The 26,140-nt window shown below is 33.6% G+C and overlaps 1 protein-coding gene across 1 annotated transcript in view; it reads left to right on the top strand.

Annotated features, from left to right (window-relative positions):
- The window catches only part of tox2 (TOX high mobility group box family member 2), a 187,821-nt gene that overhangs the window by 18,537 nt on the left and 143,144 nt on the right, over positions 1-26,140 (top strand). Inside the window, exons 2-3 of the mRNA XM_067373447.1 lie at positions 12,643-12,788; positions 24,832-24,872. Coding sequence (XP_067229548.1) covers positions 12,731-12,788; positions 24,832-24,872 — 99 coding nt within the window. The 5' untranslated portion in view covers positions 12,643-12,730. The remainder of the gene's footprint in view (positions 1-12,642; positions 12,789-24,831; positions 24,873-26,140) is intronic.

The following is a 26,140-nucleotide window of genomic DNA, read 5'->3' as shown; positions in this document are numbered from 1 at the left end:
TCTGCCGTTCATTCTATCTATCTATCTATCTATCTATCTATCTATCTATCTATCTATCTATCTATCTATCTATCTATCTATCTATCTATCTATCTATCTATCTATCTATCTATCTATCGTTCTATCGTTCTATCGTTCTATCTATCATTCTTTTGTTAGTTCTACCTATCTCTGTCTGTCGTTTGTTCTATCTATCTATCTATCTATCTATCTATCTATCTATCTATCTATCTATCTATCTATCTATCTATCTATCTATCTATCGTTCTATCGTTCTATCGTTCTATCTATCATTCTTTTGTTAGTTCTACCTATCTCTGTCTGTCGTTTGTTCTATCTATCTATCTATCTATCTATCTATCTATCTATCTATCTATCTATCTATCTATCTATCTATCTATCTATCTATCTATCTATCATCTATCTATCATCTATCTATCATCTATCTATCTATCGTTCTATCGTTCTATCGTTCTATCTATCTATCTATCTATCTATCTATCTATCTATCTATCTATCTATCTATCTATCTATCTATCTATCTATCGTTCTATCGTTCTATCGTTCTATCTATCGTTCTATCTATCTATCGTTCTATCTATCTATCTATCTATCTATCTATCTATCATTCTTTTGTTAGTTCTACCTATCTTCGTCTGTCGTTTGTTCTATCTATCTATCTATCTATTGTTCGTTCATTCTTTCGTTTGTTCTATTGTTCGTTCATTTGTTCGTTCTATCTATCGTTCGTTCTATTGTTTGTTCTATTGTTTGTTCTATCTTTTGTTCAGTTGTTCATTCTATCTTTCCATCTATCATTTGTTCGTTCTATCGTTTGGTTGTTCGATTGTTCATTCTATCGTTCATTTGTTCTATCGTTCGTTCTATCTATCATTTGTTCATTCTGTCGTTCGTTTGTTCTATCTATCGTTAGTTCGTTCTATCTATCATTTGTTTTATCGTTCATTTGTTCTATCTATCATTCTTTTGTTCGTTCTATTGTTCGTTCATTTGTTCGTTCTATCTATCGTTCGTTCTATTGTTTGTTCTATTGTTTGTTCTATCTTTTGTTCATTTGTTCTATCATTTGTTTGTTCTATCGTTTGTTTGTTTTATCTATCTATTGTTCAATTGTTCATTCTATCATTCATTTGTTCTATCATTCGTTCTATCTATCTATCATTTGTTCATTCTGACGTTCGTTTGTTCTATCTATTGTTAGTTCGTTATATCTATAATTTGTTTTATCGTTCATTTGTTCTATCTATCATTCTTTCGTTTGTTCTATTGTTCGTTCTATCTATCATTCGTTTTATTTATCATTCTTTCGTTTGATCTATCTATCATTCGTTCTATCTATCATTCTATCTATCATTTGTTCTATCTATCGATCTTTCTTTCATTTCTTCTAACATCTATCATTCTATCTATCTATAATTTCTTGGTTTGTTTGTTCTATCTATTATTTGTTCATTCTATTGTTCGTTTGTTCTATCTATAGTTAGTTTTATTGTTCATTTGTTCTATCTATCATTCTTTCGTTCTATCTATCTATCTATCTATCTATCTATCTATCATTTGTTCTATCTATCGTTCTTTCATTTGTTCTATCGTTCGTTTTATCTATCATTCTTTCGTTCATTCTATTGTTCGTTCATTCTATCTATCATTTGTTGGTTTGTTCATTCTATCGTTAGTTTGTTCTATCTATAGTTAATTTTATTGTTCATTTGTTCTATCATTCTTTTGTTCTATCTATCTATCTATCTATCTATCTATCTATCGTTCTTTCATTCATTCTATCGTTCTTTCATTTGTTCTATTGTTTGTTTTATCTATCATTCTTTTGTTCATTCTATTGTTCATTCTGTCATTCTATCTTTTTATCTATCTATTGTTATTTCTATCATTCTATACATCATTCTATCATTATATCTATTGTTCTTTCTCTCTCTCTATCTATCTATCTATCTATCTATCGTTCTTTCATTCGTTCTATCGTTCTTTCATTTGTTCTATTGTTTGTTTTATCTATCATTCTTTTGTTCGTTCTATTGTTCATTCTGTCATTCTATCTATCTATCTATCTATCAATCTATCTATTGTTATTTCTATCATTCTATCCATTATTCTATCATTCTATCTATTGTTCTTTCTCTCTATCTATCTATCTCATTCTTTTTTATCATTTTTTTGTCATTCTATATATTGTTCTATCATTCTATCTATTTGTCTATCTATTGTTATTTCTATCGTTCTATCCATCATTCTATCATTCTATCTATTGTTCTTTCTTTCTCTCTATCTCTCTATCTATCTAACTATCTATCTATCATTCTTTTTTATCATTCTTTTTGTCATTCTATATATTGTTCTATCATTCTATCTATCTATCTATCTATCTATCTATCTATCTATCTATCTATCTATCTATCTATCTATCTATCTATCTATCTATCTCTCTATCTATCTATCTATCTATCTATCTATCTATCTATCTATCTATCTATCTATCTATCTATCTATCTATCTATCTATCTATCTATCTATCTATCTCTCTATCTATCTCTCTATCTCTCTATCTATCTATCTATCTATCTATCTATCTATCTATCTATCTATCTATCTATCTATCTATCTCTCTATCTATCTCTCTATCTCTCTATCTATCTATCTATCTATCTATCTATCTATCTATCTATCTATCTATCTATCTATCTATCTATCTATCTATCCTCATAATCATTTAAACTAAAGGCAAAAGAGGAGATTAAAACAGTGAAACCCTTCAAGAAAAGCTGGATCTGCAGCACATACACACATCTGAACTCTTGTGGCATCTATAAACCCATTAACCGATGAAATTATAAATGTGTTTCATTAGGAATAAACAACATGCTTGAGGAATTTTCATGGACATCTCATCTGTTTATCCAGTGTTTGTTGCTAGCGTTGGCGCTGGTCCTAAACCCGCGATAGACAGAGTCCACAATGATCCAGATAGAAAGAGAGAGAGACCAGTGTGGTAACATAATCATGTGAGATAAAAGGAAAATCCTGTTACGCACACTAACACACAGCTTACATCAAGAGCCAAGAGAGAAATGGGAAAAATGTACTTCTGATAAAAAAGCCATGTTACTCTTAAAACATTAATGCCTCAATGAAAGCCTCCAACACTTTCCGAACACCCTCCTCTCTGAATCCGTAAGCAGGGGCCGCGCGCATAATGGTGAAAAACAACACTTCCTCCCCCCTCACTTTCTCTCTCGCTCGCTAAAAAGCCTGATGGCTTTGTGTATCATGTTTTTCAACCTTCTCTTTTCAATCCTGCACTGAGTTCGACTTTATGTTTTTCATAATTCTCCTCTTATTTTTTTTCCTCTTCCTCTTCTTACTTCCTGTGAGTCAGCCGTTAGGGAGGAAATACCATCCAGCTGGACTTTATTTCTAATGCAAAAACAGGTTTTAATGTGCAACCCTCCAAACAAAGGCAGGAATCCACCGCAATGTTTTCTCGTCAGCTCTTGTAAATTCCTGTACACCTACTTCATTTGTAGGGCTATTCAAAGGCAAAGTGCAGTTAGCGAGGTTGTGTAACCTTTGCTTATTTAAGTGTGTCATGAGCTGAAAGTAGCTTATGTAACTTTACTAGATGGCAAAAATCTGTAGTCCACATAATGCGACATTCGCTCTGACAGCCTAACTAAAAAGATATTTCTCCTCGCTCGTCAAAAGAACAACTTGCTTGCTTTGTCTCGTCTTATTTTGTTGCCGTGTTGTTGTCAGTAGGTAACAGCTTGGTTTGCTCGCTGTGAGCAGTGAAAGTTCATCTAAAAATGAAAATTCACCTCAATGTTTAGGTAAATGTTCACACTACAGTAAATGTTTTGGAACGGAAGCTGTAAAGCACTTAAAAAAAGGAACAATAAACACCATGAAAATAGTCTGTGCGACATGAGATGTAAATTTAAGATGTTATTTTCTGATAATCTGCTCTCAAGTTGCACATATTCAAATATGGCACATGCACTCTAAAAATGCTGGGTTAAAAACAACCCAAGTTGGGTTGAAAATGGACAAACCCAGTGATTGGGTTGTTTTATTTAACCCAAATACTGTTCAAAATTACTGCATTGCTCGCTTAAAATGAACCCAAATTATGCTGGAAATTATTAATGTTTAATAAATTAACATTTATTAATAACTTTATTCAATAATAATCAAACAATAAACATTTATTAAATTGCTTATCAATAAATGTTCACCTTTTGATTATTATTGTTGCCTCTAGTAATTATATGTCTGATTTTTAATTTCCAACATATTTTGGGTTAATTTTAAGCCAGCCATATAGTCATTTTTAAACAATAGCTGAGTTAAATTAAACTGACCAGCACGTTGGACAAACATTTAACCCAATTGCTGGGTTTGTCCATTTTCAACCCAACATGGGTTGTTTTTAACCCAGCATTTTTTAGAGTGTGCATAAAATGATGTATTTTTGTCTTGTTTTCCAGTATGAATATCTTAAACATTCTTAAATCAAGATACATTTACTGAAAAAGCAAAATGACTGAAGATATTAAGTTTTGTTTACTGAAAAATGCGTGATCCAAGTTGGGTTGAAAAAGGACAAACCCAGAGATTGGGTTGTTTTAAGCCAGCGACTGGGTTAAATGTTTGCCCAACATGCTGGGCATTTTTATTTAACGCGACTATAGTTTAAAAATGAATGTATGTCTGGCTTAAAATGAACACAAAATCAGACACAAAATTACTAGAGGCAACAAGAATAATCAAAAGGTGAACATTTATTAATAATAGTTTATTGTTTAATTATTATTCATTAAACTTATTAATAAATGTTAATTTTCAACATACTTTGGGTTCATTTTAAGTAAGCAATACAGTCATTTTTAAACAATAGTTGAGTTAAATAAAACTACCCAGCAGGTTGGGCAAACATTTAACCCAACTGCTGGGTTAAAACAACCCATTGGCTGAATTTGTCAATTTTTAACCCAACTTGGGTTGTTTTTAACCCAGCATTTTTTAGAATGTAACAAATAATCTTGTTTTCCACTTGAATGAAGTTTAACCCCTATTGGCTGATATTTGTTCTTAAGGATAAAATCACTTACTTTTGACATTTTTCAGAAAACTTAATATTTTAAGTCATTTTGCTTTTTCAGTAAGTGTATCTGGATTTAAGAATGCTTAAGAAAGAAATTAATAGCATTGCACTGTAAAATGTTCTAAAAATGTTTTAATTTTTGTAGTTATATTAAACTGATTTTTTTATTTTTATAAGTTGAAATTGGTTAAATTAATTGGAAAAACATTGGTTGCTACACGCCCATGATGACTTATTGATCATATAATTTTTTAAAATGTGCAGGTATGGAACGATACACTCTAAAAAATGCTGGGTTAAAAACAACCCAAGTTGGGTTGAAAATGGACAAACCCAGCAATTGGGTTGTTTTAACCCAGTGGTTGGGTTAAATGTTTGCCCAACCTGCTGGGTAGTTTTATTTAAACCAACTATTGTTTAAAAATTACTGTATTGCTTAATTAAAATGAACCCAAAGTATGTTGGAAATGAACATTTATTAATGTTAAATGAATAATTATTAAACAATAAACATTTATTAAATTGCTTATTAATAAATGTATATTAATAAACTATTAAACTATTAAATTTATATTAATAAAATATTAAAGCCTATTAATAAACATTCACCTTTTGTCTATTATTGTTGCCTCAAATTGCATCTGGTTTTTAATTTCCCAACTATTTTGGGTTCACTTTAAGCTAGCCATAGAGCAATTTTTAAACAATAGTTGGTTTAAATAAAACTACCCAGCAGGTTGGGCAAACATTTAACCCAGCCACTGGGTTTCAACAACCCAGTCGCTGGGTTTGTCCATTTTCAACCCAACTTGGGTTGTTTTTAACCCAGCATTTTTTAGAGTGTAAGATGGTGAGTAAATTGTCATTTTTGGGTGAACTATTGTTTTAATTTCTTAAAGGATTAGTTCACTTCAGAATTCAAATTTCCTCATAATTCACTCACCCTCATGTCATACAAGATGTTCATGTCTTTCTTTCTTCAGTCGAAAAGAAATTGAGGAAAACATTCCAGGATTTTTCTCCATATAGTGGACTTCACTGGGGTTCAACGGGTTGAAGGTCTAAATGTCAGTTTCAGTGCAGCTTCAAAGAGCTCTACATGATCCCAGACGAGGAATAAGAGTCTAATCTAGAGAAACCATCAGCCATTTACTAAAAAAAATAAAAATTTTATATACTTTTTAACCACAAATGCTCATCTTGCACTGCGCCACACATTACGTAATCATGTTGGAAAGGTCATACATCCTCAAAAACCTTCAATTCTTTTCGTCTGAAGAAAGAAAGACATAAACATCTTGGATGACATGAAGGTGAGTAAATTATCATGAAAGTTTAATTCTGAAGTGAACTAATCCTTTAAATGACCAGATACAGTATGTTTAATAGGGTTTAGATGCATGTGCTTCTTCCTCAAATGTGGCTTTTTCGAAGCATGGAATGAGATGTTCACTTCTCGGGGAGAGATTTTTCCAAACTTTGGCTCTGGAGAACATTGTGATGTTGTCAAGATAAACCTGTCATTCTTTATTCTTCTAGATGAACTGCTGGAATATTGCCGACACATTACATAACCCGCGCGGCATTCCTTCAAGCCTTTCAGATGTGCTGAGAGTGATTCTGCCCTGATAGCGTTTGAGCTTGTGCTGTAATGTGGTTTGTTGTCCAATCAATTGTAACTTGGTTTGAATCCTCTTAATGTAGATGAGAAAGTTTGGAGAGAAATTAAAGATTGCAGCAGTGCCATACAAAAGCAGAAAGACTATGGCAGTGTATATACACAGTACCAAAGAAACATTTGGCTTCAGAATTTTTAAAAGAAATTCATATTTTCATTCATCAAAGATGCTTTAAATTGAACAAAAGTGACAGAAAAGACATTCTAAAAGTTGTAACTTCTTCCTGAGTCTCTCCATCAGTGTCGGTTTGAACAATGTAAGGCTGAACACTTTCCTCATTTTGTCTGCGTGAGATTCTCCAGCTTTGTTGTTGTTGAGCTGATAAAGCTCCGCCCTCTTCTGGAGCAGCAGCTCATTTGCATTTAAAGGGACACACACAAAAACAGCGTGTTTTTGCTCACACCCAAATAGTGGCAAATTTGACAAGCTATAATAAATGCTCTGTGGGGTATTTTGAGCTGAAACATTCTGGAGTCACCAGAGACTGATATTACATCTTGTGAAAGGAGCATTATAGGTCCATTTTAAACAGTATTGTCCTGAGCGACATTTGTTCACATTCATGTTCTCACAACATTGCATTGTGTTAATTTTAGGCCCTGTTTATAAGTGATTGATTTGAAACACTCCACATAAAATAGTGTACTAGAAATACTAGTCTCTTACAATCAGTGTTGGGGGTAACACATTACAAGTAACGCAAGTTATGTAATCCGATTACTTATTTAAGTAACTAGTAAAATAACGCATTACTTTTAAATTGACAACAAAATATCTGAGTTACTTTTTCAAATGCAGGTTACTTTGTTTTCCCATTTATTGACTGACCCATTTATTTTAGTTATTTTTGCGTTACTTTTTAGACCCCAAACAACGTTTGCTAAAATAAAAAAAATGTTCTCTTTGTCTGAATGACATGAAACTTTGTACAGTGGTTAACACTTTCAAGATCTGAATGAAAAAAATAATTGGAGTGATATCTTGTTTTTATGTTAGTGTAGAAAAAAAAGTCACACTCAGGATCTTTGGGGTCTCCAGAGACCCCAGACAACAAAATGTAATTTTGTAACAAAATAATTGTTTTTTTTTAAAACAAATGTAATTTTACTTTGTTTATTAATGTTTTTGCTTCATATGTGTGCAGTTTTTGGAGGATTATAAAAATTATATAATTATATAAATTTATATAAATAAATAAAAAACTATTTTTATACAAAACAGCTTTTTATGTAAAATTCACTTTATAAAAGACCCACATTTCTAACTTTCATTCATGAAGATAGCATGGATAATTTGACATGGTTTAGTGTAAGATTTTTGCCCATCTTTTGGAAAATGCAGTTTTAAAAGTAAAAAAATGATCACTTTTACCAGCAGATGCTGCAGATGCTGACTGAAAGACTCTTTTCACAAGTATTTTCCAGTTGGATTCATATCTAAATATTATGAAATCACAATTATGACAATAAAATTACTTTTTGTCAAAGTTTAGCTTTTTTTTTGTACAATAATTTTGATTTTGAGGGTAAATTTTCTAAGTGAGGTTTCATCATAATGTAACAATATTGTAGCAGATTGTAGTTCTAGACTAAATGCGAACACTTCTACTCCTCTCACACAAAACTGATTCAGTATTCCTCAAAATCTAAATAAAAACAGTGAAACGCAAACTCAAAATATTACGCAAACCAGCAATAATTAAATATATTAAATGACACAAATACACTTTATGTATTTAATCTCACTTTATTAAGCAATGTCTTTTCTGCTGACCTTCAGTTCAGCAATACTTATAAACACAGGCTTACAGGTGTGAGTTTGCATTTCCTTCGGCCTGAGGCTCATTTATTTCACTTTTGGTGTGAAAGGGACTTAACATTTGCCAAAAAGTAATTAAAAAACAAACCCAGCCCAGATAAGAAAAAGTAACACAAAAGAAACGTAACACATTACTTTCCATAAAAAGTAACTAACACAATTTGTTACTTTTTTAGGGAGTAGCGCAACATTGTAATGCATTACTTTTAAAAGTAACTTACAATCGAGTTTGACATTTAAATGTTGCTAAATTAATGATATGATGCTTTAGTAAGCATAAAAATATGCAGAACACCCAAATATTGAGTAAAATAGTCAATTTCACCATGTTCATTATGCATTACTCTTGAATAAGGTGTCTTATATGTGCATGTGTGCGTTTGTGTTTGTGTGTGTGATGATCATCCCAATTATTAGGAGTGTCTCCAGACCCCCGCCGGTCGCCGGCTGCGCTGCACACTTAGCTTATTAGTTTTAGTAAGGTGTCTGGTGTGAATCTGCTGCACCTCAATGATCTGATAAGTGGCTCACTTTGTGTCGTTACCTCAGCGGAACCTTTTAGCGGCGCTCTGAAGATGCAAGGACAGGCGAGGGACCTGCGGACGGGCTCTTGATTAGCTAAACTCTTACACTCATATGATGGGAGAGGTTTATTTGTCAGCGTGAATATCTGGGTTAAACTGGATTGTAAGTGCTGCAGCTGGTTAAGAAAATACCCTGAGCATGTTTATATAAACTGTTTACATTTACCTGATGCCGCATGTTCACGTGACATCATACACCTGCGTCTCGGCCAGGGTTATTTTAGTAAATGCTATTAGAGTTTTTATTCATATTTTGAATGTGCTTTTATTTTTATATTTTCAGTTTTCATCGTATTTTTGGATAATTTTTTTGTGGTTTTACTATGTGCTTTGGCCATTTTTAAAATAAATATTAGTAGTAGTATAATTTTTTAAAATAAAATTATTAAATATTTATTTAAATATTTAATAATTTATTATTTAAATAATTAAATTTTATTATATAATCTAAAATATTATATAAATATTAAATTAATTTCGGTTTATTTTTTCAGTTGTATTTTTATTTTTTATTGATTTCCTGTCAGTAATTGTAGTGCTTCAAATTAGATTTACTTTTTTAGTTTCTAAAACAACATTTCTAACATTTCTACTTTTTTTTATCTAATATATATACATATATTTTATATATATTTATATATCACCTTTATTTCAATTAATGTAAAATTATTTTAATAGCCTTAGTTTTACTTTTAGTTAACGATAACCCTAAACTTAAACTTGAAAAAAGCTGAAATAAAATATAAATATTCAGTAAAAAATAAACATAATAAAATAAAATTTTAAATTAGAAATGGTTAACAAAAAATGGTTTTAATAGCTTAAGTTTTAGTTTTAGTTAAAGATAATGACCCAAAACTTAAACTTGAAAATAATAAAATATAAATATTAGATAATCAAAAAATTAAATTAGAAATGTTGCCTTGGCAAATAACTGAAATAATTTTTTTTTAGTTAAAGTACTAAAATTACTAAAACTAACTAAACTAACTACTAAAATGATAATGACATTCAAACTAAAATTAAAATGAAAACTGAAATGTTTTTAATAACTTTAGTTTTAGTAATCAATCATAACCTGGTTCGTTGTTTTAAATTTTCATTTTTCCAAGTAGGAGTTTGGAAATTCCGACTTTCCGAGAATGGAGCGCAGCATTAATCTCATAATGCTCATATAGGTGGAATTCCCACAGGATGTTTTATCCAGACTGATTCTGGGTCAGTTTTGTCTTCATACGTTATGTTCTCTGCCAGTTTATTTTCCTTGTGTTTTAATATATCTGATGGATTTAGATTAGCATCGGTTTGTTGTGCACGGAACAGATTTTTTATATATTTTCGGGGCAGAATGAGATTACATTCCTTGTTTTTTGGTAGCCAGAAATCTAATTTAGCAGCAATCCAATCTGAGATATCTGTGTTTAATTTGATTGAATCCCAAAGAGTCCTGTGCGTTCCTGCCCTAATGCAATTACAAAATCACAATTCTTATTTTCTGCTGGTCTCAAAGTAGGTTTTTACAGGACAAATTCAAAGATGTTGACTAAAAAGCTGCTTCATTAAGTCGCAGCATGTATTGTCATTTCAACAAAGGCTGCGTCAGATCTTTATCTTCTTTAGTTTCAGCAGAAGTCTGATGTTCACTGCGTTTAACAGAGTAAAGCTGTGATTGCGTCACATTATGATCTGCTCACCTGCACAAAAACACACTAGGGTGGTAAAATGATAAGATCAGATGACAATACCATGTATTTTGATGTATACAGTACCGTGCTATTGCATCATATACAAAACCCTGCATTGTAAAAAGTGGCAACCTTCAATTCTTTCCTTAAAGAGCTATTTCACCTGATTAACCCTTTAACAAGTCATTTTGTTGGTATAATTGAATGTATTTGGGTCGAATCAGCTACGTTAAATTAATATTTTTAATTGAATAAATTTAGATGTTGCTATTTTTCACTGTGGAAACTGATGAGATAAAACAAAATATAAATATTAGATGAAAAAATGAAAGGAAAATTAGATGTGTCACCTTGGCAATAAGTTAAAGCACTAAAATTACTAAAGCTAAAACTGAAATTAAAATTAAGCTAAAAAGAAATATAAAAAATGAATAAAATGACAAAAGAAAATAAAAAATTATTAAATCTTACACTAGAATTTAAATAAGAAATCTAAAAATAAAAGCCAATTTAAACAAATAATAAACAATAAATAGCATTTAAATAATACTAAAATAACACTGCCTAGCAACAGCATAGCAACACTCTGATAATTAATTAAAACATTTTTTAATTGTTTTTAAACTATTTGAAAAAAAGCTGAAATAAAATAAATTTATATATATTAGATAAAAAAATAAAACTTTGAAAAATTCTTAAAATCATTTTGAAAATTGAAATAAAGTTTGCATAATTTTTTTTTTTTGAATCAAAATAAAATAAAATAAAATAAATAAATATTAGATGATATTGATAACAAAAATTAGATATGTTACCTTTGGAACAAACTGCAATAAAAAGTCAAAGTACTGAAATTACTAAAACTAAAACTGAAAATTAAATTTAAGCTAAAAAGAAATACAAAAAAACTATAGAAAATGACAAAAGCAAGTAACAAAATTACTAAAACAAAAATTTGAATAAAACCTGAAAATATAAAAATAAAAATAATTCAAAATAATAATAAATTGTATAATAGCATATATTTAATACTAAAATACACTGCATAGTAACACCCTGATAATAATTAGTTTTTAAAAATATTTAAATATTTTTAAAGTATTTAAATATTTTATTAAATAATTTTAAATAATTTTGTTTAAAATAAAATAAAATAGTAAAATAAAATAGGGGAAAAAATATATGAAAATTTAAAATGTTGCCCTGACATCGAAGTGAAATAAAATAAGTCAAAGTACAAAAATTACTAAAAAACTAAAACAAAAATAAATTAAAGCTAAATAGAAATGTAAAAAATAATAATAAAATGACAAAAGCAAACAACAAAATGACTAACATTTATACTAAAATTAAAATAAAAACTGAAAATATAAAGATAAAAGATAATTTAAATTAATAATACATACTATAATAATAGTATAGAAAACATACTAAAATAACACCTCAAAACCCTAATAATCAGATGCAAGTGGCTGTTTTGTGCATTATTTGTAAGATTACTTTTTGTTTTCTCTCCTCCTCCTCCATCTTCCTCCTCCTCATGTGACCTTTTCTCTTTCATCCTCCATGTTTGGTAAAGGTCACACTTGTTGTGATTCCTCAGTGTGGATCTGATCCGAACGAGAAGCCCTGTAATGTTTAAATATGTCCGTGATGCTGTCAAAAACATGGAAAGGCCAAATCATCATGATGAGGTTTATGATTACTTATTAACGTTTTGTGTTTCTTTTCTCTCGTAGGGCCGGACAGCTTATAATATCATCCTAACAGCAAACTCTGCATTTGACTGAGCGATGCGAGCGTCTGCAGGCCTCTGATCCACAGAAGATGGACACACACCAGAGGAGTCACATGATCTTCTGCTGTGATGCTCAATGTGCACATGGTGAGAGAGCATTAGAGCGATTCAGTGAGGATCACATTCACTTCATCACAGCACACTTTACAGAGATGTGCTTAAAAACTCTCGTTTTACATTTGAATTGCATCTCCCAAAATGGATCAGGTCCCAAAAACGCGTCACAGGGTCTATTCAAATGCATATAAAAATATGCATTATGTTGATCACAGGATAAATAGATGCATTTTGGCACAAATATCTCTTTAATTTCAGTGGTTTTGGGCTTTTAGCAGCCAGTCATTTTTAGAGCATTTTTAAACCATTGAAATTCAAGATATTTAGAAACAGATGCAAAGGACATTTTAGTTTACTTTCATATGATAAACATCACTTTCACTACATGAAAACAGAGTTTCTATCTTCACTTTTATAAATGTTCCTAAAAACTCCAATTTCCATTTGAATCGCTTGTTAGTGGATCTCAACTGGTGGATCAGCTTCCAAAAACAGGTCATCAGTCTTTTACGGGACCTATAATGCCCCTTTCACAAGATTTAATATAAGTCTCTGGTCTCTCCAGAATGTGTGTGTGAAGTTTCAGCCCAAAATCCCCCACAGATCATTTATTATAGCTTGTCAAATTTGCCCCTATTTGGGTGTGAGCAAAAACACGCCGTTTTTGTGTGTGTCCCTTTAAATGCAAATGAGCTGCCACCTTTCCAGAAGAGGGCGGAGCTTTAACAGCTCAACAACAACAAAGCTGGAGAATCTCACGCAGACAAAATGAGGAAAGTGTTCAGCCTTACATTGTTCAAACCGGAGTCGACACTGATGGAGAGACTCAGGAAGAAGTTACAACTTTTACAATTAAAACAACCCAATCATTGGATTAAAACAACCCATTCGCTGGGTTATTCCATTCGCATAACATAATTGCTGGGTTAAAACAACCCATTCGCTGAGTTAAAACAACCCAACCTCTCACATAAAACAACCCATTCACCTGGTTAAAACAACCCATTCGCTGGGTTAAAACAACCCAATCATTGGGTTAAAACAACCAAATCGCTAGGTTAAAACAACCCATTTGCTGGATTAACCCATTCACCTGGTTAAAAAAAACCCAACCACTGGGTTAAAACAACCCAATCGCTGGGTTAAAACAACCCAACCACTGGGTTAAACAACCCAATTGCTGGGTTAAAACAACCCATTCACTGGGTTAAAACAACCCAATCGCTGGGTTAAAGCAACCCAATCGCTGGGTTAAAACAACCCATTTGCTGGGTTAAAATAACCCAGTTGCTGGGTTAAAATTAACCCAATTGCTGGGTTAATCCATTCACCTGGTTAAAAACATCCCAATTGCTGGGTTAAAATAACCCAATTGCTGGGTTAAAATTAACCCAATTGCTAGGTTTAAACAACCTATTTGCTGGGTTAATCCATTCACCTGGTTAAAACAACCCAATTGCTGGGTTAAAACAACCCATTTGCTGGGTTAATCCATTCACCTGGTTAAAACAACCCATTTGCTGGGTTAAAATAACCCAATCACTGGGTTAAAACAACCCATTTGCTGGGTTAAAATAACCCAATCGCTGGGTTAAAACAACCTATTTGCTGGGTTAAAATAACCCAATTGCTGGGATAAAACAACCTATTTGCTGGGTTAATCCATTCACCTGGTTAAAACAACCCAATCGCTGGGTTAAAACAACCCATTTGCTGGGTTAAAATAACCCAATTGCTGGGTTAAAACAACCTATTTGCTGGGTTAATCCATTTACCTGGTTAAAACAACCCAACCACTGGGTTAAACAACCCAATTGCAGGGTTAAAACAACCCATTCACTGGGTTAAAACAACCCAATCGCTGGGTTAAAACAACCCATTTGCTGAGTTAAAATAACCCAGTTGCTGGGTTAAAATTAACCCAATTGCTGGGTTAATCCATTCACCTGGTTAAAACAGCCCAAATGCTGGGTTAAAACAACCCATTTGCTGGGTTAAAATAACCCAATTGCTGGGTTAAAATTAACCCAATTGCTAGGTTTAAACAACCTATTTGCTGGGTTAATCCATTCACCTGGTTAAAACAACCCAATTGCTGGGTTAAAACAACCTATTTGCTGGGTTAAAATAACCCAATTGCTGGGTTAAAACAACCTATTTGCTGGGTTAATCCATTCACCTGGTTAAAACAACCCATTTGCTGGGTTAAAATAACCCAATCACTGGGTTAAAACAACCCATTTGCTGGGTTAAAATAACCCAATCGCTGGGTTAAAACAACCTATTTGCTGGGTTAAAATAACCCAATTGCTGGGATAAAACAACCTATTTGCTGGGTTAATCCATTCACCTGGTTAAAACAACCCAATCGCTGGGTTAAAACAACCCATTTGCTGGGTTAAAATAACCCAATTGCTGGGTTAAAACAACCTATTTGCTGGGTTAATCCATTTACCTGGTTAAAACAACCCAACCACTGGGTTAAACAACCCAATTGCTGGGTTAAAACAACCCATTCACTGGGTTAAAACAACCCAATCGCTGGGTTAAAACAACCCATTTGCTGAGTTAAAATAACCCAGTTGCTGGGTTAAAATTAACCCAATTGCTGGGTTAATCCATTCACCTGGTTAAAACAGCCCAAATGCTGGGTTAAAACAACCCATTTGCTGGGTTAAAATAACCCAATTGCTGGGTTAAAATTAACCCAATTGCTAGGTTTAAACAACCTATTTGCTGGGTTAATCCATTCACCTGGTTAAAACAACCCAATTGCTGGGTTAAAACAACCTATTTGCTGGGTTAAAATAACCCAATTGCTGGGTTAAAACAACCTATTTGCTGGGTTAATCCATTCACCTGGTTAAAACAACCCAATCGCTGGGTTAAAACAACCCATTTGCTGGGTTAAAATAACCCAATTGCTGGGTTAAAACAACCTATTTGCTGGGTTAATCCATTTACCTGGTTAAAACAACCCAATCGCTGGGTTAAAACAACCCAACCACTGGATTAAAACAACCCAACCACTGGTCTAAAACAACCCGATTGCTGGGTTAAAACAACCCATTCATTAGGTTAAAACAACCCAATTGCTGGTTTAAAACATCCCATTCACTGGGTTTAAATAACCCAGTTGCTGGGTTAAAACAACTCAACCACTGGGTTAAAACAACCCATTCGCTGAGTTAAAACAACCCAACCTCTCACATAAAATAACCCATTCACCTGGTTAAAACAACCCATTCGCTGGGTTAAAACAACCCAATCATTGGGTTAAAACAACCAAATCGCTGGGTTAAAACAACCCATTTGCTGGGTTAAAATTAACCCAATTGCTAGGTTTAAACAACCTATTTGCTGGGTTAATCCATTCACCTGGTTAAAACAACCCATTTGCTGGGTTAATCCATTCACCTGGTTAAAACAACCCAATTGCTGGGTTAAAACAACCCATTTGCTGGGTTGAAATAACCCAATCGCTGGGTTAAAACAACCTATTTGCTTGGTTAAAATAACCCAATTGCTGGGTTAAAACAACCTATTTGCTGGGTTAATCCATTCACCTGGTTAAAACAACCCAATCGCTGGGTTAAAACAACCCATTTGCTGGGTTAAAATAACCCAATTGCTGGGTTAAAACAACCTATTTGCTGGGTTAATCCATTTATCTGGTTAAAACAACCCAATCGCTGGGTTAAAACAACCCAACCGCTGGGTTAAAACAACCCAATTGCTGGGTTAAAGCAACCCATTTACCTGGTTAAAACAACCCAACCACTGGTCTAAAACAACCCAATTGCTGGGTTAAAACAACCCATTCATTAGGTTAAAACAACCCAATTGCTGGGTTAAAACATCCCATTCATTGGGTTTAAATAACCCAATTGCTGGGTTAAAACAACTCAACCACTGGGTTAAAACAACCCATTCGCTGAGTTAAAACAACCCAACCTCTCACATAAAACAACCCATTCACCTGGTAAAAACAACCCATTCGCTGGGTTAAAACAACCCAATCATTGGGTTAAAACAACCAAATCGCTGGGTTAAAACAACCCATTTGCTGGATTAACCCATTCACCTGGTTAAAAAAAACCCAACCACTGGGTTAAAACAACCCATTCACCTGGTTAAAACAACCCAACCACTGGGTTAAAACAACCCATTCACCTGGTTAAAACAACCCAACCACTGGGTTAAACAACCCAATTGCTGGGTTAAAACAACCCATTCACTGGGTTAAAACAAACCATTCGCTGGGTTAAAACAACCCATTTGCTGGGTTAAAATAACCCAATTGCTGGGTTAATCCATTTACCTGGTTAAAACAACCCAATCGCTGGGTTAAAACAACCCAACCACTGGGTTAAACAACCCAATTGCTGGGTTAAAACAACCCATTCACTGGGTTAAAACAACCCAATCGCAGGGTTAAAACAACCCAATCGCAGGGTTAAAACAACCCATTTGCTGGGTTAAAATAACCCAATTGCTGGGTTAAAATTAACCCAATTGCTGGGTTAAAACAACCTATTTGCTGGGTTAATCCATTCACCTGGTTAAAACAACCCAATTGCTGGGTTAAAACAACCCATTTGCTGGGTTAAAATAACCCAATTGCTGGGTTAAAACAACCTATTTGCTGGGTTAAAACATTCACCTGGTTAAAACAACCCAATCGCTGGGTTAAAACAACCCATTTGCTGGGTTAAAATAACCCAATCGCTGGGTTAAAACAACCTATTTGCTGGGTTAAAATAACCCAATTGCTGGGTTAAAACAACCTATTTGCTGGGTTAATCCATTCACCTGGTTAAAACAACCCAATCGCTGGGTTAAAACAACCCATTTGCTGGGTTAAAATAACCCAATTGCTGGGTTAAAACAACCTATTTGCTGGGTTAATCCATTTACCTGGTTAAAACAACCCAATCGCTGGGTTAAAACAACCCAACCACTGGTTTAAAACAACCCATTTGCTGGGTTAAAATAACCCAATTGCTGGGTTAAAACAACCTATTTGCTCGGTTAATCCATTCACCTGGTTAAAACAACCCAATCGCTGGGTTAAAACAACCCATTTTCTGGGTTAAAATAACCCAATTGCTGGGTTAAAACAACCTATTTGCTGGGTTAATCCATTTACCTGGTTAAAACAACCCAATCGCTGGGTTAAAACAACCCAATCGCTGGGTTAAAACAACCCAATCGCTGGGTTAAAACAACTCAACCACTGGGTTAAAACAACCCATTCGCTGGGTTAAAATAACCCAGTTGCTGGGTTAAAACAACTCAACCACTGGGTTAAAACAACCCATTCGCTGGGTTAAAACAACCCATTTGCTGGGTTAAAACAACACATTCGCTGGGTTAAAACAGCTCAACCACTGGGTTAAAACAACCCATTCGCTGGGTTAAAACAACCCATTTGCTGGGTTAAAACAACCCATTCGCTGGGTTAAAATAACTCAGTTGCTGGGTTAAAACAACTCAACCACTGGGTTAAAACAACCCATTCGCTGGGTTAAAACAACCCATTTGCTGGGTTAAAACAACACATTCGCTGGGTTAAAACAACCCAACCGCTGGGTTAAAACAACCCAATCGCTGGGTTAAAACAACCCAACCGCTGGGTTAAAACAACCCAATTGCTGGGTTAAAGCAACCCATTTACCTGGTTAAAACAACCCAACCACTGGTCTAAAACAACCCAATTGCTGGGTTAAAACAACCCATTCATTAGGTTAAAACAACCCAATTGCTGGGTTAAAACAACCCATTCATTGGGTTTAAATAACCCAATTGCTGGGTTAAAACAACTCAACCACTGGGTTAAAACAACCCATTCGCTGAGTTAAAACAACCCAACCTCTCACATAAAACAACCCATTCACCTGGTAAAAACAACCCATTCGCTGGGTTAAAACAACCCAATCATTGGGTTAAAACAACCAAATCGCTGGGTTAAAACAACCCATTTGCTGGATTAACCCATTCACCTGGTTAAAAAAAACCCAACCACTGGGTTAAAACAACCCATTCACCTGGTTAAAACAACCCAACCACTGGGTTAAAACAACCCATTCACCTGGTTAAAACAACCCAACCACTGGGTTAAACAACCCAATTGCTGGGTTAAAACAACCCATTCACTGGGTTAAAACAAACCATTCGCTGGGTTAAAACAACCCATTTGCTGGGTTAAAATAACCCAATTGCTGGGTTAATCCATTTACCTGGTTAAAACAACCCAATCGCTGGGTTAAAACAACCCAACCACTGGGTTAAACAACCCAATTGCTGGGTTAAAACAACCCATTCACTGGGTTAAAACAACCCAATCGCAGGGTTAAAACAACCCAATTGCTGGGTTAAAACAACCTATTTGCTGGGTTAATCCATTCACCTGGTTAAAACAACCCAATTGCTGGGTTAAAACAACCCATTTGCTGGGTTAAAACAACCTATTTGCTGGGTTAAAACATTCACCTGGTTAAAACAACCCAATCGCTGGGTTAAAACAACCCATTTGCTGGGTTAAAATAACCCAATCGCTGGGTTAAAACAACCTATTTGCTGGGTTAAAATAACCCAATTGCTGGGTTAAAACAACCTATTTGCTGGGTTAATCCATTCACCTGGTTAAAACAACCCAATCGCTGGGTTAAAACAACCCATTTGCTGGGTTAAAATAACCCAATTGCTGGGTTAAAACAACCTATTTGCTGGGTTAAAACATTCACCTGGTTAAAACAACCCAATCGCTGGGTTAAAACAACCCATTTGCTGGGCTAAAATAACCCAATCGCTGGGTTAAAACAACCTATTTGCTGGGTTAAAATAACCCAATTGCTGGGTTAAAACAACCTATTTGCTGGGTTAATCCATTTACCTGGTTAAAACAACCCAATCGCTGGGTTAAAACAACCCAACCACTGGTTTAAAACAACCCATTTGCTGGGTTAAAATAACCCAATTGCTGGGTTAAAACAACCTATTTGCTCGGTTAATCCATTCACCTGGTTAAAACAACCCAATCGCTGGGTTAAAACAACCCATTTTCTGGGTTAAAATAACCCAATTGCTGGGTTAAAACAACCTATTTGCTGGGTTAATCCATTTACCTGGTTAAAACAACCCAATCGCTGGGTTAAAACAACCCAATCGCTGGGTTAAAACAACCCAACCACTGGTCTAAAACAACCCAATTGCTGGGTTAAAACAACCCATTCATTAGGTTAAAACAACCCAATTGCTGGGTTAAAACATCCCATTCACTGGGTTAAAATAACCCAGTTGCTGGGTTAAAACAACTCAACCACTGGGTTAAAACAACCCATTCGCTGGGTTAAAATAACCCAGTTGCTGGGTTAAAACAACTCAACCACTGGGTTAAAACAACCCATTCGCTGGGTTAAAACAACCCATTTGCTGGGTTAAAACAACACATTCGCTGGGTTAAAACAGCTCAACCACTGGGTTAAAACAACCCATTCGCTGGGTTAAAACAACCCATTTGCTGGGTTAAAACAACCCATTCGCTGGGTTAAAATAACTCAGTTGCTGGGTTAAAACAACTCAACCACTGGGTTAAAACAACCCATTCGCTGGGTTAAAACAACCCATTTGCTGGGTTAAAACAACACATTCGCTGGGTTAAAACAGCTCAACCACTGGGTTAAAACAACCCATTCGCTGGGTTAACCCATTCACCTGGTTAAAACAACCCAACTACTGGGTTAAAACAACCCAATCTCTGGGTTTGTCCATTTTCACCCCAATTTGGGTTGTTTTTAACGCAGCATTTTCGAGAGTGTAAGAATAATCATGTAAACAGGAATGATGTGTTATGTTCACATCTTACTCTGATCATTGGAAATAATCATATTGCTGCACATGTGATCATAGTCATTTTCTGTTTGAATTGCGTGTGAGTGAATCTCAACTGATGGATCAGATCCTAAAAACGACTCACAGGTCTGTTCAAAATCAATAAATGCATATTTAAAAAATGTGAATAATCATGCGTTTGATATCAAAATAAATTCCATTAGGTATTTGAGCACAAATGGTTTCATGCTTTCAGCAGCCAATAATTATTAGAGCATGAAGCATTTAGAATCAACATTGGAGTTTCAATGTTTTAAGGACATTTTTGTTTACTCTCATATGATAAACAGTTGTGGAACCACTTGATGTCTAGTGCAAGATTTGGAACAAAACCAGTTGAGAAGTGCTGCTTTCTGCGACTTACAATTAACAAAAGACTGATGCACTAATAATTACAATCAAAATTCACCAGCTATTGTTCTGGCAAACTGTCTTGGCTAACTGTGTACTTACTTCAAACCTGTTGTTGAGATGTGAGAACACTGCAATTATGTGTAATTATGACTAGCTCATTATAATGCGCAGCAGGGCGAGTGTAAGTCTAGATTGTGTCTCTTAGCGAACGCGGTCAGCGCTGTATGAATAAAGCTGTTGGGGAATGTTGCCCAAACATCTCGAATCGCACGAGTTGTCCAGACAATGTGTCGGATTGAACCTGTACTCACGTTACTCTCAGAAACCCGAGAGCCATTGAAAGATCAGATGAAGTTTGTCAATCACACAGAGTGCCTATAAAACACTGGATTTACAGCAGAGACACGTGCGCGGCCGTGTGAGGGTCAGACTGTGTTGTTGTGTATCAGTGTTCATTTGGGTTTGGTCAAAGGCAAACATCAGCATTACTGCTGCTCAGACTGTGTGTTAGTGATTTATACCACATAGAAACACGGCGAACACCACTCAGGTTATTAAGAAGTGTATTGGTTAATTTATTGTTGTATTTTTGTTAGATTTTTCCAATTGAATCATCATAATCATGACCATCATCATCATCATTATTATCAGTATTTTATCAGTATTATTCTAATATATTATTAGCTATAATATACACCTTTGTCTTATTCTTTATTACATTATTATACATTATAATAATTATTATAATTATACATTATTATTCTTATGTTTTAACTGTGATATGCAAGTTTTTTCTAATTTATATTAAATTTAATAATTTTCATATTTTTTCTAATTTTCTTGTATAATTCTTGTTATCTAATATATATATATATTATATATATATATATATATATATATATATATATATATATATATATATATATATATATATATATATATATATATATATAATATACAGGGAGTGCAGAATTATTAGGCAAGTTGATTTTCTGATCATATTTTTTTTCCAAGCACATTTTACCAATTCCAATCCACATCAATCTTAATAACTACTATTAATATTGTTTTTAATCATTTATAAGTGATATATAATTGTTCATGAAGGCTGGAAATGAAGAATGCCCTATATTCAGGTGTGCAGAATTATTAGGCAGGTTTTCTTTTACAGATAAAATGAGCCAAAAAAGAGATTTAACTCAGACTGAAAAGTCAAAAATTATTAAATACTCATGTAATACTAGAAATTGCAAAGTTAAAGCATGACCATTGGACAGTGAAATGCTCATTGGGTCAGCGGGGTCATACAAAAACAGCTGGAGAAGAAAAGACACGTTAACTGCAAAATAATTAAGAATTAAGGTGAAGAATTAAGTGTGAAACCATCAGGAACCCTTTAGTCTCCAGCGCCACCATTTCCCAGTACTGAAACCTACCTGGAGTCTTCAGAAGTGTGAGGTGTCAGGATCTCAGAGACTTAGGTTAGGTGAAGAATCCTAAAAAATGACCCGCTCTTAATAAGAATCACAAGCTGAAGTGTTATAAAGTACATGAAGACTGGGTTTTTATAGGCCTTATAGACAGACAGCTTGAGAGTGACTCCTGAAGGACCAGCACCACATCCTCTTGTACCACTGTTTGAAGAATTTATCTTCCAGAATCTGGCAGGAAGTTTTGGAAGATCATTTAGTCCATCTCTGCAAGATGGACATTTCAGGATAAGAGATTGACTAAAAGTGAACTCCCACACCTTACTGCCAGATTCTGGAAGATAAATTCTTCAAACAGTGGTACAAGAGGATGTGGTGCTGGTCCTTCGGGAGTCACTCTCAAGCTGTCTGTCTATAATCTTAATCATTGTTCTTATATCTTATCTATAATGTACACTTTTTAAATATTTATTCTTATATATTCATAAACTATAAAATGTGCTTTTTCAAATGTATTATTCTTCATATATACATAGAATATGCATATATATAATACATTATTATTCTTACTTAATTAACAATAAATGCTTTTTTCAAATGAATTATTATTCTTACACACACATTATTGTTATTTTTATGTTATTAACTAAAAATGTACTTATTACTTTTTATTTATTACATTATATAATATTAACTGTCATGTATTTTTTCTAATTTATTCATTATTATTATTATGATTATTATACATTAAATATATGTAATTTTCAAATTAATGTATTATGCATATATATGTATATATGTATACAGATACATACATACATATACATAATATATATAAATGTATATTATAGCTATATATATATATATATATATATATATATATATATATATATATATATATATATATATATATATATATACACACACACACGTTCTTAGCTATAACATCTTATATTATTATCTTTAATATTTTTTCTAGATTATTATTTCTATTAAATACAGTGTGTTTTTTGACAGTGAGAATTAACGACACGAGAGACTTTAAGAGTCTAATTAGAGTATATAAAAATATGTCCTATTGATAAAGATACGCCATCTTTTTCCCTGAGCTCATGTATAAAATCACAAAGCTTCAGCCAAATGTGGATCAATATTTTTTGCTCTTATTTTTGTGTTAAAATATATATTTTCTATATTATAAAATGAGATTTCTAGTATTAAATTAACAGACAGACACAGACAGGTGCGCTCCATCGATTAATCTGAGAAAGAAGAGGAATATGTTTTCTTTCAATCTCAGCTCTCAGAATCAGCCTGTTCTTCTGGAGTTGACAGAGCGGATTGTGCTGGAGTTGAGTGCATGAAAAGCAACAGAAAAATGACAGAGCGTCTGATGATAACCAAAGTGCTGATCTTAGTCATTTTGTTGGCTTCGAGTCAAGTCTTTTGTTGAGGGAAAATTTGACTCTTCAGCAAGTGGAGTGCACTCGTTTTGATTTTGAAATGTCACAATCATTACGAAGAAGCGAGGTCTGCTCTGACATTTATTATTTATAATGCAAAAGCTACGCAATAAGAAAGACCTGATTGAAAACCCCGCAGGAAGGATTATGGATTTAATGATTTCGAATAACCAAAGTAAACATGAAACAAACTGTCTTTACTGGCATGTTTGAAGACGTTTAGGGGAAATAAAAGCAACATGTCGCCATCACGTGACATAACCATATTGTGTACATAAGAAAAGGTTATGCATATATGAAGAGTGTTGAGAAGCTTCTTATGTTAACTATTAATGTGCAGCTCTGCTCCTTTAGCAAACACACAAAACTATAAAACAGTTAGATGCTGATTGATCAAGCCCAATCTCTGGGTTTGTCCATTTTCAATCCAACTTGGGTTGTTTTTAACCCAGTTTTTATTTTACTTTTGATGTTTCCAGAATGGAAAATCTAAAACAGGCTCTTCATCTGTTGTAAACAGCAGTATATATTTCCGAAAGGGTTACGGAAGGGTAAAATAAATATCCCTGTTAAAGGCGCTCAGGTACTTTCTCACCAAAGCAAGCAAACACAAGCTACAAACCAAAACAAGCACACTTACAGGAATTGTTCGCCCAATAAAGAGCATTCTGTCATCATTTACTCACGCTCACGTGGTTCCAGAGCATTATGGCTTTCTTTATTCCACCGTCGCTCAAAAATCTCATGCCCACACCCACATATAGTGCACTGCGTTCAGTTTATGAGCCAATGTACAAATGCAAATGGAAGATTACCAAAATCAATCTGCAATTTAGACCTGTTTTCTCACAAAGCATCTGCTTTCTTCAATTTCATTGAATGCAAAAGTGCAGCATGAACTTTCTACTAAACGTCTCCTTTTGTGTTTCACAGACGAAAGCAAGAAAGTCATAGAGGTTTGGAACAACATGTGGGTGAGTAAATGATGACTGAGTTTTCCTTTTAGGGTGAACTGTTCTTTTAAATGTGAAAAGCATCTCATAGAGCTGCAGTCAGGAAAATGAATTCTGTATACAAGCGTTCAGAAACAATGAATGTGAGCAAAAGGTTTAACGTGTTGGGACATAAGTTTATAATAAGAGTGGATTCTTTTGTTCATTGAGGTGGTTTGTGACGAGAGCTCAACGCGACGTGTTCAGCTCGAATAAGCCAGCCGTTCGCTGACACAGTAATCATTTTGACATTTAATAACACTTGTGTAACCTCCCTTATTTATTGGCCCTCGCTTATTATGGGAGAACATACTCGCGGTCTCTCTTCACACACATCTGTGTCACACTAAAGTGTGTAATTCATTTACTGTAAAGAAGGTAATGACTGCCGTTTTTAACTATTTTCTAAGGTTTTTGTGACCCACATATGGTCTTTTTCTTTTCATGGAAATGATGAAATGCAAAGTGTCATCCGCTTTGTTAATTGGCAAAGTGCTGGAGTAATTGGATGAATTTCAAGAAAAACATGTCTAGGTCTCATTTCACCCCCAAATCAATGGAAAAAAATGTAAAATAATTAATTTTGCATAAAAAAAAATGTAAGCCTTGTGATAATTAAGCACATTTTCTTCTCAAATTCTTATTACTGTAAATGTCTGAATGTATTACATTTTTCTGTTGTTTTCATTATCCTCATTTCTTATTACTGTAATGCATTTTTTTATGAAACTAGCATAAATTAAAGGCAAAACACTGTATATGTAAAGTTTACAATTTAAATAATAGGTCAATGTAAATATATAGGCTGTGTGTGTGTGTATATGTTACATATTTACAAACTTTTGTTAGATGCAATTAATTGTGATTAATCATATATATATATGATATACTGTATGTCCTATTTATATATACATATATATGACATCATTTTTTTCACCAATTCGCATTGCTAATGGAAAAAACGGCTTTCTCAAATATACTTTTTATTAAAAATAGATTTAATTTTCTTTTAAACTTACGAAACCCCACATCGTTTAGCAAATCGAGGGAACAAAATAATAAATTGTGCACACGATTTAGTGAATTGAGGGAACGAAATAGTAAATCATGTGCACGATTTAGCAAATCAGATAAGTAAATCGTACGCACTAGTGAATCGAGGTAACGAATTAGTAAATTGTATGCTCTAGTGAATCGAGAGAATGAAATAGTAAATCATGTGCACGATTTAGCAAATCAGATAAGTAAAT

Source organism: Chanodichthys erythropterus, chromosome 21 (genome assembly GCF_024489055.1).
Source record: "Chanodichthys erythropterus isolate Z2021 chromosome 21, ASM2448905v1, whole genome shotgun sequence".
NCBI classification, from domain to species: Eukaryota; Metazoa; Chordata; class Actinopteri; order Cypriniformes; family Xenocyprididae; genus Chanodichthys; species Chanodichthys erythropterus.
This window is presented reverse-complemented; position numbering and strand designations above follow the sequence as displayed.